Genomic DNA, 16,412 nt, shown 5'->3' with positions numbered 1-16,412 from the left:
GTTCAGAAAGGCTGAATGCTTCTAAGTGCACCCACCACCAACCACATTTAATTAAGGGTTAATTATGTTTCTAGTCCCTATAAAATAGCGACCTTGTAAGTTTAGTCCCTACTTAATTTTAATAGCATTTTTAGTCCCTATAAAAAAAATTTACTTATAATTTTAGTCCCTGCTAAAACAAAGTTTGATTAATTATCCTTAAACTCTTAAATTTTTGAACGATTTTTTTGAGACAAGATTAGAACACTATGAAAGGTTCGTTTACTAAAATTTAGAATTTTCTGACATGAAATGAATTAAATATGAATTTTTTAAAACGACAAAATTTAAAGATAAAAAGTAATAAAATCTGGATGTAGAAATCAAATTTTGCGATAATTTTTTGCGACGAACTTTTAGTAATGTTCTAAACATGTCTGCAAAAAATTGTTCAAAAATTTAAAAGTTTAAGCATAAATTAAACAAATTTGAATTGAGTAGGGACTAATACTCAGTGCAGAAAAACAAAATTAGGGACTAAAAATGCTATTAAAATTAAGTAGGGACTAAACTTACAAGGTCGCTATTTTATAGGGACTATAAACATAATTAACCCTTTAATTAAATTCCAAAAAATATCCCCTCCTTTTCAACCCTCTCTCCCAACCTACATATTCTTTGCCTTCAATTACCCTCTATATCTCTCGCCGCGTATCTCTACTAATTATTATTTAAACAAAGCAAAAGATGAATGTGAGATTTCCTTAACTTTTCAGAGAATCCCATTCTTGGTTCAACCACTTTCTCTCTCCACAATGTAATATATTTTCTTCTTATTATTGCTTTTATCAAACGTTTGAAGTTTAATTCACGTTTGAAACACCATTCAAGAGTTCACAGCCAAGATTTGACTTATTCCATAAAAAAATTAATTAATTCAAAATTACCAAAAACCCTCAAACAAAAAACCTTAAAATACGCCAATAATTCATTTCAATTTGCACAGCCCAACAAATACATTGAATCATGAGAACACACAAAAAATCATCAAAAATAAAATAAAACAATCAATATTAAATATAAGAAAATAAATAAACAAAATATTCAATAATAATAATAATTAATATTAATAATATTAAGAACCCTAAAACCGATTATAACAATCAAAACTCATCAAGATACATAAAGTGTGTTTGAAATGTGGAGCTCTGTCTGTTGGTGTTGGCCTACAAACAAAAATGTATTGCAATGGTTAACTTATGTTGTTTTTCAACGTGAGTTAAGTCACATTTGATACAGAGGGTGAGTTAGCTCATGTTCCAATTATTTAAGAAGTTTAGGGTGGAAATGAACAAAAACAAAAAGGAAAAAGCAATTTTCATTCAATTCTTTCTCGTACTTACTCATTCTGTATCTCACATTCTCACTTTTCATCTCTAACTCGTCTAATTGAGAAATGATACTTGTACAATTATTTTAAGACACTTTTCTCTTTTAATCATTTTATATACTTATTCTGTCTCTCTCTCTCCCCTTTTGTTCTTTCTATTCTTTTTTACCAATAAAAAAAGAAAAATTATTATCCTAAAAGTTGTCACAAAATGTTATTATCGATCCAATCAACTATTGCACCTCTTATTCTTTTCTCAATTCTCATTGTATAAAAAAATATTAAAATCTATAAATTATGATCGTAAACATAGTTAAATTGATAGAAATATTGCAATATTTAAAAATTAAAGTTTGAATCATGAATTCCTCACTAATTCATCTTAAATGGTGAATTCATTTTTATGATGAATTTCTAACCATAATTATTATTCCCTCCGTCCCGCAATAGATGACACATTTAAAAATGTACAATTTTGATCTAACTTACTTTGACCATATTTTTCTACTAATATACTCCATCCGTTTCAAAATAAGTGTCGCTTTAGTCAAAAAAATGTTTCAAAATGAATGTCGCTTTCGGTTTTCAATGCAATAATAACTTTTTCTTTTCAATTGTACCCTTAAATTAATACTATATTACACTACTTTCAAAGTATTAAGTGTCGCTTTAGTCAAAAAAATTGTTTCAAAATGAATGTCGCTTTCGGTTTTCAATGCAATAATAACTTTTTCTTTTCAATTGTACCCTTAAATTAATATTATATTACACTACTTTCAAAGTATTATTTTTTCTTTAATGGAAAACAAACTAATAGTTGATTAGGATAATTTGGTAAAATTGGTATGACATTTGACTATTTTATTCCATTCCTTAATTTGTGTGCAATTGACTAAAACGACACTCATTTTGAACCGGAGGGAGTACAAAGATAAATAATATCATATAAGATGTTAAATTCATCTCGGTGAATATTTTAAAAATATCAAATTTTCATAATTTTTTCTAATATATTATTCAAGATATTTAAACTCAAAATTATGCATTGACATGCGTAATAGAGTTAATTGTGTTATGTATTATGGGACTGAGCAATTACTATAGAATATAGATTGGGTTTAGTCTGCACCCTACTCGTTCTCTTGTCCATTGGGTTTTAGTTAAGTCAAAAGTCAATGTAATCGTGCAATCCACAAATTCTAGGTTGTTTGGTCAACATCAAACGACCGAAATTTCAACTTTAATATTTAAAATTGAAAAGAATAAAAAAAAAACTAAAAACATATTTTAAGATCTGAACGCTACCATCTTTTTTGATATGGTTCAAAAATGTTGAATGCTTCTACGTGCACCTACCACCAACCACATTTAATCAAATTCCAGAAAATGTCCCATCTTTTTCAATTTTCTCGTCGCATATCTCTACAATTTATTTACACATAGCCAAACATGTACTGTATGTTAAATTTCCTTAACTTTTCATAGAATCCCAATCTTATTTCAACCTCTTTCTCTCTCCAAACTCATATTTTAACATCTTTTCTGCTTATTGCTTTTCTCAAACGTGACTTAAAATTAATTCACGTTTGAAGCGCCATTCAAGAGCTTTCAACCCAGATTTGACTTATTCCATAAAAAACTAATTAATTAATTCAAAATTACCAAAAACCCTCAAACAAAAAACCTCAAAATACCATTGAATCATATGAGAGAACACACAAAGAATCATCAGAAATCAAAAACTAATCAATAATAAATATAAATAAACAAAATATTCAATAGTAATAATAATTAATATTAATAATATTAAGAACGCTAAAACCGATTACAACCATCAAAACTCATCAAGATTACATAAAAATTAAATCATCAAAATTTTTCTTCTCTATAATCAAACGGAATAAAGAATAACATCCAAACTATTTCCACCAAAACCACCAGAAGATTTACCACCGCCACCGCAACCGTTGACAGACGCTCCTCCTTCAGAATGAGGCGGAGGATGATAAAACTTCCTTCCCGTTTGAGGACAGTTGGAATAAGACCTTGCAACAATCCTCATCCCTTGATCAACAATCTCCACCCACTTTCCCATCTCTGAAAAAAATTGAAAGAAAAAAAAAACCTATTTTCTCTTCTTTCAGATGAATCTTTGAAAGAAAAGAAAATAGAAGAGAAATGAAAAAAAGGGTTTGTGTTATTAGAAGATGAAAGACATTTGTAGAGAGAGAATGCCTTGTGAAAAAAAGGGTTAAAGGGTTTGTGTGTATTTATAGTGCGGTGGTGTCGTTTTTGGACTTTTTTTCACGCGACCTTTTCTTCGAATTTTCATTTTTTGTTTTTTTTTTGTTTTTTGTGTTTTGTTTGGATGCTAGTTGTTGGAAAGCGCGTTTGGTTTTCATTTTTTTTTTCTTCTTCCTTTTTAGTGGAAAGTTACCACTTGACTGCTTTCAAGAAAATTCAATGTTTGTGATGTTCTCGATTCTTCGGTAATAAATATATATAAAAAAGTTTGTCAAAAATAAAAATAATATATAAAAAAAAAGGTATGGTGAAAATTTATATTAGATGAACAAAAAAGACCGTCAAATAGCAAAAAAATAAATATTTAGGCAACAGCCAACAATTAGATGTACTAATATTTATTAAAAAAGGAGTAATATTTCATGATTTTTTTTTTTTTTATAAAAAAAGGCATAATACTGAGAAAAATTATTTGGACTAAAGTTGTATTTGATTTGCAAAATAGTAAATATTGGATAGAATTAGAGCTGAAAATGAGTCGAGTCGAATCTGTCGGAACTCAATAAGAATTTGTTCATCTCAAAACTTGACTCGAGTTCGAAACGAACTATTTTTTTAGCTCGAGTTTGACTTGTTTAAAATTCACAAACAGTTTGGTTCGGTTCACCTCATTAATTAAGTTCATTTCGTTTTCTCAAATCACATAACTCTAGAGTTGAAAATGAGTCGAACCTAACTCAACTTGACTTAGCTCGGCTCATTACTCGTTAGGTCGAACCACATAACTCAAAAGTAAAAAAGAATTATATTTTTTACCCATAAATAAATTGGGATTCATACCAATTTTTAATAAGAAATTGGATGAGGATATTAAGTATAATTAACTAATTAATATTCTCTCCAATTCTTTATATAAGAAACTTCAAAAAAAATTGGTTCTATTTATAAGAAAAAGTTACAATTTTTAAAGTGTATTTATTACATAAAAGACATTTTTAACTCCATTTAATGTTTGTGTTTTTAATATTAGTGAGTATATTTAATATTTCACAAATTTATACGAGGATATATTTATAAACCCCCTAAATCCCAAACGCAATAATCATGCAATTAATCCAATAAATCAAAGAGTTTAGATGCTATGTCTACATTTTCCAAAACATGCATAATCTGGTTTTCATAAAAATTTGCAATGGAAGATAATCATCACTTATAATATCTCATCAACATATGTTCTTCAACAAAGACTCGATATGACTATGAATGCATGGACATACAAGTAAAGACTCGACAAATGTTTGTTAGACATTGATAAAGACTCGACAAATGTTTGTTGGACATACAAGTAAAGACTCAACAAAAACCAAATTCACGTCACATTAATAAATTTGTTGGACATTGATTTTAATATAGTAATAGCAAATATTTTTTAATAATATCAATTGCTCCACTTTTTGTGAAAAATAGAAAAGAAATCGTTCTTTTTTCTACTATAACCGTTTTTCCTCATTTTTCGACTATAAACTTGACCAAGAAAAAAAATGTTTTTTTATGAAGTTTTTTCTTGAAATAAAATAAAAATAAATTTTTATTGTTTTTTAATAATATCCAATTTCTTCACTTTCTGTGAGTAAAAAACAAAAAAAACAAATTGCTCCTTTTTCTACTATGACCCTTTGTTTTAAATAGTTTGTTATCAATTTTTAAGGACTATATATCGCAAATGACCATATAGCCTATGTCGGAGATGAAAGTAAACTTCCATAAGAGCATGTTGGTTGGTATTAATATTGATGAGTCTTGGTTGCTTGAGGCGGCCTCAGTTCTGTCCTATAAAATTAGGCGGATACCTTTTATCTATCTGGGCCTTTCCATTGGCGGTGATGCTTGATGTTTAATTTTTTTTGGGAGCAAGTTATTGATCGGGTAAATGCTAGACTATCTGAATGGAAGAGCATAAACTTGTCTTTCAATGGCCGCTTAATTCTCCTTAAGTCCGTCCTGTCTTCTCTACCTATTTACGCCATTTCTTTCTTCAAAGCTCCCTCATGTATAATCTCTTCTATTTAATCTATTTTAATTAAAAAAAATTGGGTGGGGGTGAGGACCACAGGAAAATTGCATATGTTGACTGAAGTTTTTATTTGCACGAGTAAGGAGTTAGGCGGTTTAGGGGTGCAACAATTGAAGGAATTTAATATTGCTCTTTTAGGTAAATGGTGTTGGAGGTGTCTAGTGGATACGGAGAGTTTGTGGTATAAGGTGTTGTCCACTCGTTACGGTGAGGAGAGGTGGCATATTAAAGAAGGGGGAGGGATGATTCTGCCTGGTGGAGGAGATAACGAAAATTCGTGAGGGGATTGGTGTTGAGGGAGGGAGTTGGTTTGAGGAGAACATTCAGATGAAGGTTGGTAATGGTTTTATTACTTATTGTTGGACTGTTGCTGGGTGGGGGCGGTTCCTTTATGGGAGAGGTTTAGATGCCTTTTTGATTTATCTGTTAATATGGATATGACAGTGGCATAAATATATTCTTTAGGTTGGGGTGAAGGAGGGGAAGTTTGGGGGTGGAGGCGACGTTTGTTAGCTTGGGGGGAGGAATTAGTGGGGTAGTGTAGGTCTTTGCTTTCTAATGTTACTTTGCAAGATATTGTTACATATGTTTGGCAGTGGCGCCCTAATGTGGGTGATTTTTATACTGTCTGTGTTGTGTATCGAATGCTTATGAGGCAAGAGATGCATATCTATGATGCGGTGTTGGAGGCTGTTTGGCATAAAAATGCTCCTTTGATGGTTTCTATTTGTGCGTGGCACCTTATTGCCCACAAATGATAACTTGGTGCGTCGCGAAATTATTCCAAGTGAATCTCAATTGTGTGTATCTAGATGTGGTCATAATGAATCAACAAATCATCTGTTAATCCATTGTCCTATTTTCGAATCTCTCCGGCAACATGTCAAGGCATGGATTGGTGTGCATTCAATGGATCCCCATCATATTTTGGATCATTTTATTCAATTTGTTTATTATTCAGGTGGTTTTAAACCCCGTCGTTCTTTTTTGCAACTAATTTAGCTTTGCAATGTTTGGGTGTTATAGAATAAAAGGAATATCAAGTCTTTTATGCAGCTGGATAAAGAAAGATGTCTTCCTTAGGTGGCTGAAAGTTAAAAATGTTTGTTTTCCTTTTGGTTATCATATGCGGTGGCAGCAACCCCTTGCTTGTTTGGGGAATTGTTGACTGCCTTTTAATTTTTACTTGATTTATTGTTGTTGTACTCTTGTTGTGCTCTTTTAGTAGACTTTTTCCCTCGTGGTTATATATTTCATTTAGGCTTGTTAAAAAAAAAAAATTATAGTAGTATTACAAGTCTTGGATAATAGTACAAAACATACATTTCTTAAAAGAAAAATACAAAACATACGTTCATTATACACTTTTCAAATTGAAATCGCAACAAATATCAAGAACATTTTTCTCTCAAAAAAAAAAAAATATCAAGAACATTTGTACCAAAATTGTCATTTGACAAAAATGTTTAAAGTATATCGACCGTAGTTATTAGACAAAAATTGTCATTGACAGGTATAGTTATTTAAAATTGGAAAATCGCAAAAAAGGAAAAAAAAAAAAAAGCCAACACTCAAACCAATTTTAATTATTTTTAGTTGTTACTGACGTTCGATCAGGAGCCATGGCATTTTTTTAGTTGTTTTAGTTACTACCGTTATTGTTATCCGAATTATTTGTTTATCTATAACTAAACAATTTTGTATTCAATTCTTCATACCTTACCATTACCAATTTATAAACAAGTTTAGGAGCATCATCGAATCTTCATACCTTTCTGTGCTTTGTATCCAATTCTCCCCCCTGCAAGGCATGTAAGTTTTGACTTTTATTGTTATTTATTTTCCCTTTGGATTTTATTCTTTGTGTCTGCATGTTAATGTTGTGTTTAATGTTCATGTAACTGACGGTGTTTAATAGATTAAAATCATAGTCACATTCGTTTGCAATTTGCTTTAGTACGCGGCTTATCACTCTCAAAGAAGCAATTTGAGTTCACGGTAAGTTCTAAAACCCTAATGCTATCAATTTGAAGTTTAGTAAGCATTGAAAGCAAAACTAAGTGTACAACTTGATCTATCTAAACTTCAAACTACCGTTATCTATGTTATTGGTGGGGCAAAGTTAGCTTATAGCGGATGAACTTACAAACCTATAATGGATAATTGATAGCAAATAAGTTAGCTGATTAAATTGGCAGTGTTTGGTAAAATTAGCGGTTTAACCAGCTTATAAGCATGGAATGACATAAAAAAGACATATTACTCTCCCGCATTCAATTTATAAAATTGCTATACCATATAAATGAATAATATTTTTTTTGAGAAATGAAAGTTGCAAAATAAGCAAACATAATTATTCAGTTTGAGTTTCAATGTGTCATCAGGAATGCCACTGGAGATGGGAAAGAATAAACAACATGCAGAATCAAGTGTTTGTGGCTCCAAAGAAAAAGAAGAAACCTCTGTTGAATGCTTATCCCCGTTCGGCTTTGGGGTGAAGGAGTGGTTTTGGAAGAGACAACAAAACACAAAGAAATATGTTGAAAAAATGCCTGAAATCAGCTACACTAAGGAATGTGTTGAAGTACCTTCCGGACTCTTTCTTCTTCCTGATGACATTCTTGAATTGTTTTTGGATCGTCTTCCATTCGAAGATCTCAAGAATGTTAGGCTTGTTTGCAAGAATTGGAATTCCTTCCTTACCACTGATAAAATCCTTCAAATAAAGGATACTAGATGCCAAAATCTATGGTTGTTTGTCTTTGGTGCTCTCATACAACCATTTTCTTATTTAGATTATCATGTTATCATCATACATGCACTTGATCTTTCTCACAATCAATGGCATAGTATAGATGTAGATGCTGATATTCTCAAAGGAAGGTCCATGTTCTCTGTTGCTGGCATACCTGATGGAATAATCATTGTTGGAGGAAAATCATATATTTGCAAAGTAGAGGGACCAATTAAAGAACACAATGAGGTTGTATTTTTTAATGCTGTCACAAAAACATGGCATAATATGCCATCTATGAAATATTCGAGAGCTCTTCCTTTATTAGGAGTCATTGAGGATTCTATTATTCCTTACAAGTATTCATCTTTCATTAGTAAAATGGCTATGACATGCAAGTTCGTTGGACAAAGAAAAAGTGATCATTCAACGACAAGCTCAGCGGTCTTTAAAAGATCATTTTTATTGATTGCTATAGGAAGAACCGAGAATGAGTCATTGTACCGTGGAGAAATTTATGATTCTTCGACAAATGAATGGACTGATATACAAAGTCTGCCTTTAGATTTTGGGGGAGTTAGTTCTGGAATTGTTTGTAAGCGTAAGTTTTATGTTTGTTCGAGGGATGAAAAGCTTGCAGCATATGATATAGAAAGAGGTTTTTGGATTGCAATTCAAACGTCTCCACCATTTCCATTTCATGTATATCCTAATCCATACCACCCTCATCTTGTATATACCAACGAACGACTTTTCCTGATTTCCAGTTGCTTTTGGAATGGACAAAATTCTATGGTTAGAAAATTATTTGAGATTAATCTTGTGGATCATACATGGACGGAAATCTCAGTGCATCCTGATACTATAATTAATGGGAAGAATGAAGCTTTTGTGGCTCACAAAAACATGATTTTTGGGATAGAGACGTTTGAAGGCAAGGGTAAGATCTTGGAGTATTTCACAGTATGCGATTTGTCTAAATCTACTGATGCTAATTGGAACAATATTTCAACTAAAAATATTGATCGTGAGCGGATTGGCAATCCTATTTGGATTAGATCAATGGCAGTTGTACATGTAAGCACTTGAAAGCCGTTGGATTTCGATACAGTTTCCAATTCGATTCACTTGCACCCGACCCAATAGCATTGAAATCGATGCACATGACCAGTAAGCAATGATAAGATAGTTTTATTTTGTTGGAGTCTTTTACATCGTCTGTTAGAATAAATTCACATTGACTATGGTAGTAGGTTGCTATTTTAAAATTTTATTTTTTTGACAATCAAGTTTTTGGTTAGCATGAGCCTATATTAATGTGATGGCTATTTTACTTTTCTTGAGCATTCATTCACTTACAGTTCACAAAAACAAATTAATTCTAGTTTTGTTTCAAGCACATTTGATAGAAAAACATAATGAGTTAGTTATTCCAGCTGAATTTATTAGTCGCATTATCTCTATTACAATAATAAAAGACTGATTTTCCTATGATTTCCTGAGATAAATGTAGCTGTTCAACTTTATTCAACAAATGTGAACTAGCTTTTTAACAAAGATAAAAAATTAGAAGAGTAGTAGGTTTTATGTTCTTTATTTCTTTGCAGAGAAAAAGCTGCATTTACTAACTTAGTTGAAGGAATTAATGGTAAAAAAGAAGTAGGGGTCCTTACTTTGTAGATTTTTGTGCCAAGTTTTGTATTTTTCCCTATCAAAAATATTTTTCGCTAATTATTTCTATAGCTTAAAACATATTAAAGTTCAATTATGCGAATGTGAATATGCATGCTAGACCAGTTTCTATTATCTGCTCTTGCTGTTGCTTCCAAACTCCGTTCTTCTAAACATGAGTGTTCACTTACATATATTAGCGGAATGTCCAGCAAGCGGTATCAACATCAATATTTTGGACCATATGAGTGTTCACTTACATATACGAATTGAGAATATTACAATGCCTGCTGCATTCTACTCATGCTTATGCAGATTATGAAGGATTTACAATGCACTGGCTACGATCCTGTAAGTAGTGAGTTCAAATTCAAATGTGTCGACAAACTTTTTCATATTTTAATTTTCGGTCTGTTTAAATTAATTGCAACATACTATGTTTGTACAGTTTTGAGATGTAAGCGTTTGATTTGAAGTAACTTGTTCCCTGTCCTCGCAACTCCAGCTTGTCACCAACATATTTTCCAGGTTGCATAGAACTTTATTAAATGTAAATTTCACTACTTTAGTAACTTGTTATTTGCTAACAATGACCAATATAAGCATCATAAATCTAATTCTCGCATGCATATAAATTGGAAACATTGTTGAATGTAACCAAAACCAAAGTTTTCTTTCTCTCATACTCTTATTGTGCTTTGATCGTAAATTCATTGAAATCTATTCAAAGTGTGGTTCCAGTGTCAAGGTTAGGATATTAACATATTGTCCCTAATATCCAAGGTTTCTCTATTACATTTGCATTCTTCCTGTTGTTGATAGGGTGTAACGCTTTTGTTGTACATACTGATTCGGTTTGGCCTACTGTTTCTCCGTAGCAAGTAGAAAGAGATGATTGATTGATTGAAGCATGAATATATGGTGTTTGAATCCTACTCTGATAATATTGTTTCAGATTGTATCAATTGTAATCAAGGATATTGGCTTGTCATGTCAAACCTGTGTATATGGAGTTTGAATACTAGTCTCATTGTTTGAGTTTTAGCCACTGTCTGACTTTGAATTCAACCCATCGATGTTTATGCACACAGGTTTCATGAAAACAGATATTGTATGTAACAACTATATTAATTCAACAAATATTTATAGAAATTTGAATATTTAACAGAGGATGGTAAAGAGCATACTTCCAAATCTTATAAATTACAGGTAGTGACTCTTGGGTATAACAGTTGCAGCAAATAGTATGTTTATTCAATATATCAGGAACATCAATATTCAAGTTACTCAAACAAGTTTCGAATATTTAGAAACAATAACAACCCACATTCTTCCACTTAAAGCTACAAATTAAGAATATTACAAACCCTACTGCATTCTAATCTGTTAGACCAGATCATGCAGGTTATTTGGAAACATACAAACTAAATATTAGCTACGTAATTCAATCTTTTGAAAATCAATGGCAACCATTTTTATCCATCCATTCAAACATTTTTACAGAAAAATTGTCACAATGACATGCCGCACATCTGTCTTCAATTCATCAAGTCAGCTGATTTTCATGCACTTAAGCCTTGATCTCCTGTAAAGATCAAATAAGCATTTTTCTTTAATTAGCTCGCTCCAAAGAAATCATTGTCAAATTTTTATTGTTGTAGAAATCTTTCTTTACACAACTCCATTTAGATTCTGGTTTACAAAAATAAATAGAGTAAGTTTGTTTTTACGTCCACTACAGTCCTAGAGACGCGTTTTTTTATTAAGCCCCAATTGCTAGCTTCTCGTTTTCACGGTAAAAGGTGGCCAGAATACCCGGCTGTGGCAACCCGCCACACAACCAAACATGAATACCCATTTAATAACAAAATATAATAAGTTATTCCAGCTGAAAAATCATATATGAAAAAAGATATTCATGTCTATCAAATAAAGTAATTTGAATTTTGAGTGATCACCAAATCTCAAACAGAGAACACAAGATAAAAAATAAAAAATTTACCACTAACAATTTTGCATTGGATTGATTATTGGCTTTGTGTTGAGATTATTTGAAAATCTATAGAGATGTCTTTCGATTGAAAGTACAAATGAATTGGAGTTGAGAGGTAAAAGAGAAAAGTACCTGAAACGGGAACACAACTTGTCTATCATATTGTGACTTCATCATTTATACATATGACAGGGATGCGAGCAATTTTGGACCAATGTTCCTTCCTTTTATACCTTTCTTCTAACAATGGGCAATCATAAATGGTCAGTTGCTTAAGAGATTCGGGGAGGCTTTCTTCTGGTAATGACTTAAGCTTTTCACAATCCACAAATTGAAGTGATTTCAGCGAGGAAGGGAGGCAATTTTCTGGTAATGACTCAAGCTGATGACAAAACCAAAAAAAGAGATTTTGAAGAGAGGAGATGTGTCGAAGCCCATTTCCATCAAAGGACTTTATTTCATAGATATCCAGCTCCACAAGGGAGATGGGTAACAATGACTCCTTCATCATCGTGTTAAATATATCATCACCCGTTGCAATGTCCAGACTTGAAAGAGCGGTTAGGTTTTGGAGACCCCATTCCGTAATTGGTGGTGTTATTATTTGGAACCGAATTTCAATTGATTGTAATTTTGGAGGTAGACAAACTCCTTCACAAAATGACAACTTTGGACATTCTAGAGTCAATCTTTCAAGAGCCGTGAGCATGTCCACCTTAAGCTTAACTTCAAATAATTCAATTGAATCATGTGATTTGATTCTAAGTGATTCGAGGCTCGATGGCCGAGGTGAAGACCTTTCTAAAATATAAACGGAATCAAGATTCCTACAGTTACCTATCCAAAGTGTTTGGAGCGCAGGGAAACCATCAAGTGGGAAGGATGTAAGTGCATCACAACTATTTGATATAATAAGACTCACAAGTGATGTGTAATTGCTCCACGTTTCAGGAGGTAGGAAGGATAAATTCTCACATTTTTCAATATGAAGTGATTGCAATGAAGTGGGTAGACCACTTGAGGGAAATGCAGTGAGAGACGAAAGAGAATTGAGTCTCAAGTGTGTAAGACAATTGCTTCTCAGAATCAATTTTGGCACAGCTAATAGCTTAACACAATCTTCAATCACTACATCTTGCATCATACACGGAGAATCACTCTCAAGTAATGACAATTGGGCCATCTCATCAACCCCATAGACTTGAATTTTTTTTATTGACGACAACCAATGCAAAGTTGATGTTGTTTCAAATAGATGAGAACGACCTTTTATTTCAATTTCTTCTATGCAAGGAAGATTGGTAGGCATATGTCCCCTTAGTTCTGGACAATTACGTAACTCTATAGCTCTAAGTCGAGGAAAAGAAAATTTTATGCCTTCAAAGGGAATCCATTCATTCCAATTTGGCATGTTGTTGAATTTTATACACTCAAGGGATGGAAATGGTTGGAAGGAAGAACAAAAACCTTCTTTTCCCTGGTCATAATAGAACTCTGGGCCAATTGTCTCCAACATCTTCATACCACATATTTGTAGGTCCTTAAGAGAAGGCAACTGCCCTAAGGATGGAAGTGTCACACAATATTCACAGTTACTAATACAGAGGGATACCATGTTAGAACACGAAGAATTTCCCAACCAACAAGGAAAGCTTGTCCCACCATACAAGCAAATCATCAGGCTCTTCAAATTTATTGGTGGTTGCAACATATCGAGCACAACTTTCACTTTTTGCGAGTCTTCACTTTGTTTTCCCCATATCAGCTCTAACTCCTCAATTTTCTCTTTGCTTTTCAGGCTGGCATCATGTGCCTCTCTGGCATCAACAACATTATCCAGGTTCTTGATGGTAATTTTTCCTTGTAGGTTTGGGAATTTTCTTAGCTCTTTGATACTTAACCCTACGTGGAACTTACCCACTAAAAAAACGGTGAGAGTTTGAAGGTTTTCTAGTCCCCCAATTTCCACAGGCAACTCATTTATATTAGTCCCACTTATATCAAGGTGACGTAAACTGACTAAATTTCCCATATGTACTGGCAATTCAGTGAGACCCTTACAACTTGATAAATTCAAGGTCTGTAAATTGTAAAGGTTACATGTTGTATCAGGCAAGCCTTTGATTTGAGTGAAAGAGATGTCTAGATACCGCAACTGCACCAAATTTCCAATTGAATCTGGAAGCTTGGTGATGTTTTCATACCTTGATAGGGATAACACACGCAACCTTTTTTGTGATGGTAGCAAATCATCAACCACCTTGAAGGATAAGTAATGGCGAATGTACTTCGTGGGGTTAATGGATAGGAAGCTTCGCAGGCATTTCAGATTGTATAATTTCTCAAACTTCATGAAAATGTCATAGAATTCTTGGTTATATGAGAAGTGACGAACATTTTCAGGGATGTCACCACATTCAAGCCTGCAACAACTTTTTTCTGCTATGAATGTAGCTAAATCATTGACAAGGTCATGCATGACAAACTTTTCTCCACGAGCATCATTGCTTAATTGTTGAATTAACGATCTCGATAACAATTCAACAAAACAATCATCACCTAATTCCTCCAACTTTTTTCCCCCTTCAGAACAATCAAGGAAGCCTTCTGCCATCCACAACAAAATCAATTGCTTCCTGTCAAGTGGGTAATCCTTCGGAAAAATTGAACAATATGCAAAACATCTTTTCAAATGAGAGGGAAGATATTGATAACTCAAATGCAAAGCAGGAAGAATATTATCATTTCGCAAGTTCCATATGTTGCTGTTCAAAATTGAAGTCCACTCTGTTATGTCTACCTTTGAACGGAGAAGTCCTCCTAGTGTTTTAGCAGCTATTGGCAATCCTCCACACTTTCTTGCAATCTTCCTGCCAATTTCTTCAAAGGTTGTATTTGTACTATGGTGAACCTCATCACTTCCCAATGCATAGTTTGAGAGTAAAGACCAACAATCTTCATTTGATAGAGGTTCTAAATTATGTACAGCAAATGCGCGTGCCATCTTTGTAACTTTTTGTTGGCGCGTTGTTATAATCACCATGCTTCCAGGTTTTCCATTAATGAAGGGACTTACTAGCTCATCCCAATCATTACAATTGTCATTCCACAAATCATCCAACACAAACAAAAATCTTTTCTCACTTGAGTTTTTCTTTAATTCAACTCGAAGGACATCAAGATTATTGCTATCCCAAGTTTTGGAAGTGACCGATTCAAGGAGAGACTTGGTTACTCTCATAATATCAAAATCCTCAGACACACAAGCCCAGGCCCTCAAGTCAAAATGTTGTTGAACTTCTTTATCGTTGTAAACAAGCTGGGCAAGGGTAGTTTTTCCTAAACCTCCCATGCCCAAAATTGCAACGACACCTATATTATTATCGGATGCGTCTCTCTGTGATAGCAACATGTTCATTATTGTCTCTTTGTCATTCTTCCTACCCACCATGACAGATTCATTTACCACTGAACTTGAAGGTGTTCTACGAGAAACTTTAGCACTTTTAGTTTGCAAACCAAGGATATCTTTATTATGTGCGAAAAGTTGCAGGCTTTCACACATGATCTTCATCTGGGAATTGATCTCTCCATAGAAGTTTTTAAAAGGAGATGAAAGGAAGTTCCACACCTGAATAGTTTTGTTTCCAGCTCGTTTCCTCTCCATTTTGCACCGAAGAGAGTCATAGCTGATCTGATTGAGCAGATCCTCAGCATCAAAGACAGCATCTTTCAAATCATCAAGCCATTGTTTGACAGCAGGATTGTTGATCTGCTTCTCCTCAGCATCATCCAGCACAACTTGAAGAGTGAGCAGTGTTGTTTTTAACTGCCTCAAGAGTGAGACATTGAGCTTGGTGTTTTTGATGTAATCAAGAAACTCTGTTGAAGCAAGTTTCTCAACTAAAGTCTGAACAGTTGCAGAGAGAAAAGCTCCTCCTATCATAGTTGCAGCCATCTTCTATTGATATTGTTAAAGCAAACCAGCAACTAAGGTATGGAAATTAAGAGCTATGGAGATTGAATGATTGAAATGATTGCAAGTAAGGAGCAAATACTCAAAGAAGACTTGCTTGTGAATGAATGGATAACACTAACAGTGCTGTTTTTGAATGGTTTGAAGTGCATATAGGAAAGAAACAAAATCTGAAAGCTGGAAAGCAAAGCTCAGCAGTGGTTAATATTGGACCCACATCCAACAAAATAATTGATACAGAGAAAAAGAAAAAGTTGCACACTCGTTAAAGCCATCAAAATCTTTAAATATACCAGTATCATATGGTAAAAGTCCTCTCATATACCATTATCATTTTATAATTTTTCAGTA

General features: G+C 33.1%; 1 protein-coding gene and 1 pseudogene across 3 annotated transcripts; one reads left to right on the top strand and one right to left on the bottom strand.

Moving 5' to 3' along the window:
* The first annotated feature begins 7,234 nt into the window (after positions 1 to 7,234).
* On the top strand, positions 7,235 to 9,764 carry LOC146936813 (F-box/kelch-repeat protein At5g42350-like). 2 transcript variants are annotated; one of them, XM_085751419.1, is made up of 3 exons: positions 7,235 to 7,499; positions 7,606 to 7,685; positions 8,072 to 9,764. In XM_085751419.1, exon 3 carries the CDS (start codon positions 8,074 to 8,076, stop codon positions 9,508 to 9,510), a length of 1,437 nt encoding a protein of 478 aa, XP_085607545.1. In that variant the 5' UTR covers positions 7,235 to 7,499; positions 7,606 to 7,685; positions 8,072 to 8,073; the 3' UTR covers positions 9,511 to 9,764. The 2 variants fall into 2 exon arrangements, with proteins under 2 accessions (XP_085607545.1, XP_085607546.1); XM_085751420.1 differs by having other exon boundaries at positions 7,235 to 7,685.
* A 1,560-nt stretch (positions 9,765 to 11,324) lies between these two features.
* On the bottom strand, positions 11,325 to 16,166 carry LOC146936812 (putative disease resistance RPP13-like protein 1 pseudogene; annotated as a pseudogene). Its single transcript, XR_015030728.1, has 2 exons — positions 12,218 to 16,166; positions 11,325 to 11,677 (listed from the first exon to the last, which is right to left on the bottom strand). The product of XR_015030728.1 is annotated as a putative disease resistance RPP13-like protein 1 pseudogene (transcript).
* Positions 16,167 to 16,412: the final 246 nt, after the last annotated feature.

The sequence above is a fragment of the Medicago sativa genome, chromosome 3 (assembly GCF_051527215.1).
Source record: "Medicago sativa cultivar Bolivia chromosome 3, Bolivia_mono, whole genome shotgun sequence".
Lineage (NCBI taxonomy): Eukaryota > Viridiplantae > Streptophyta > Magnoliopsida > Fabales > Fabaceae > Medicago > Medicago sativa.
Note: the sequence above shows the minus strand (reverse complement) of the source record. Positions and strands in the feature narration are given on the sequence as shown.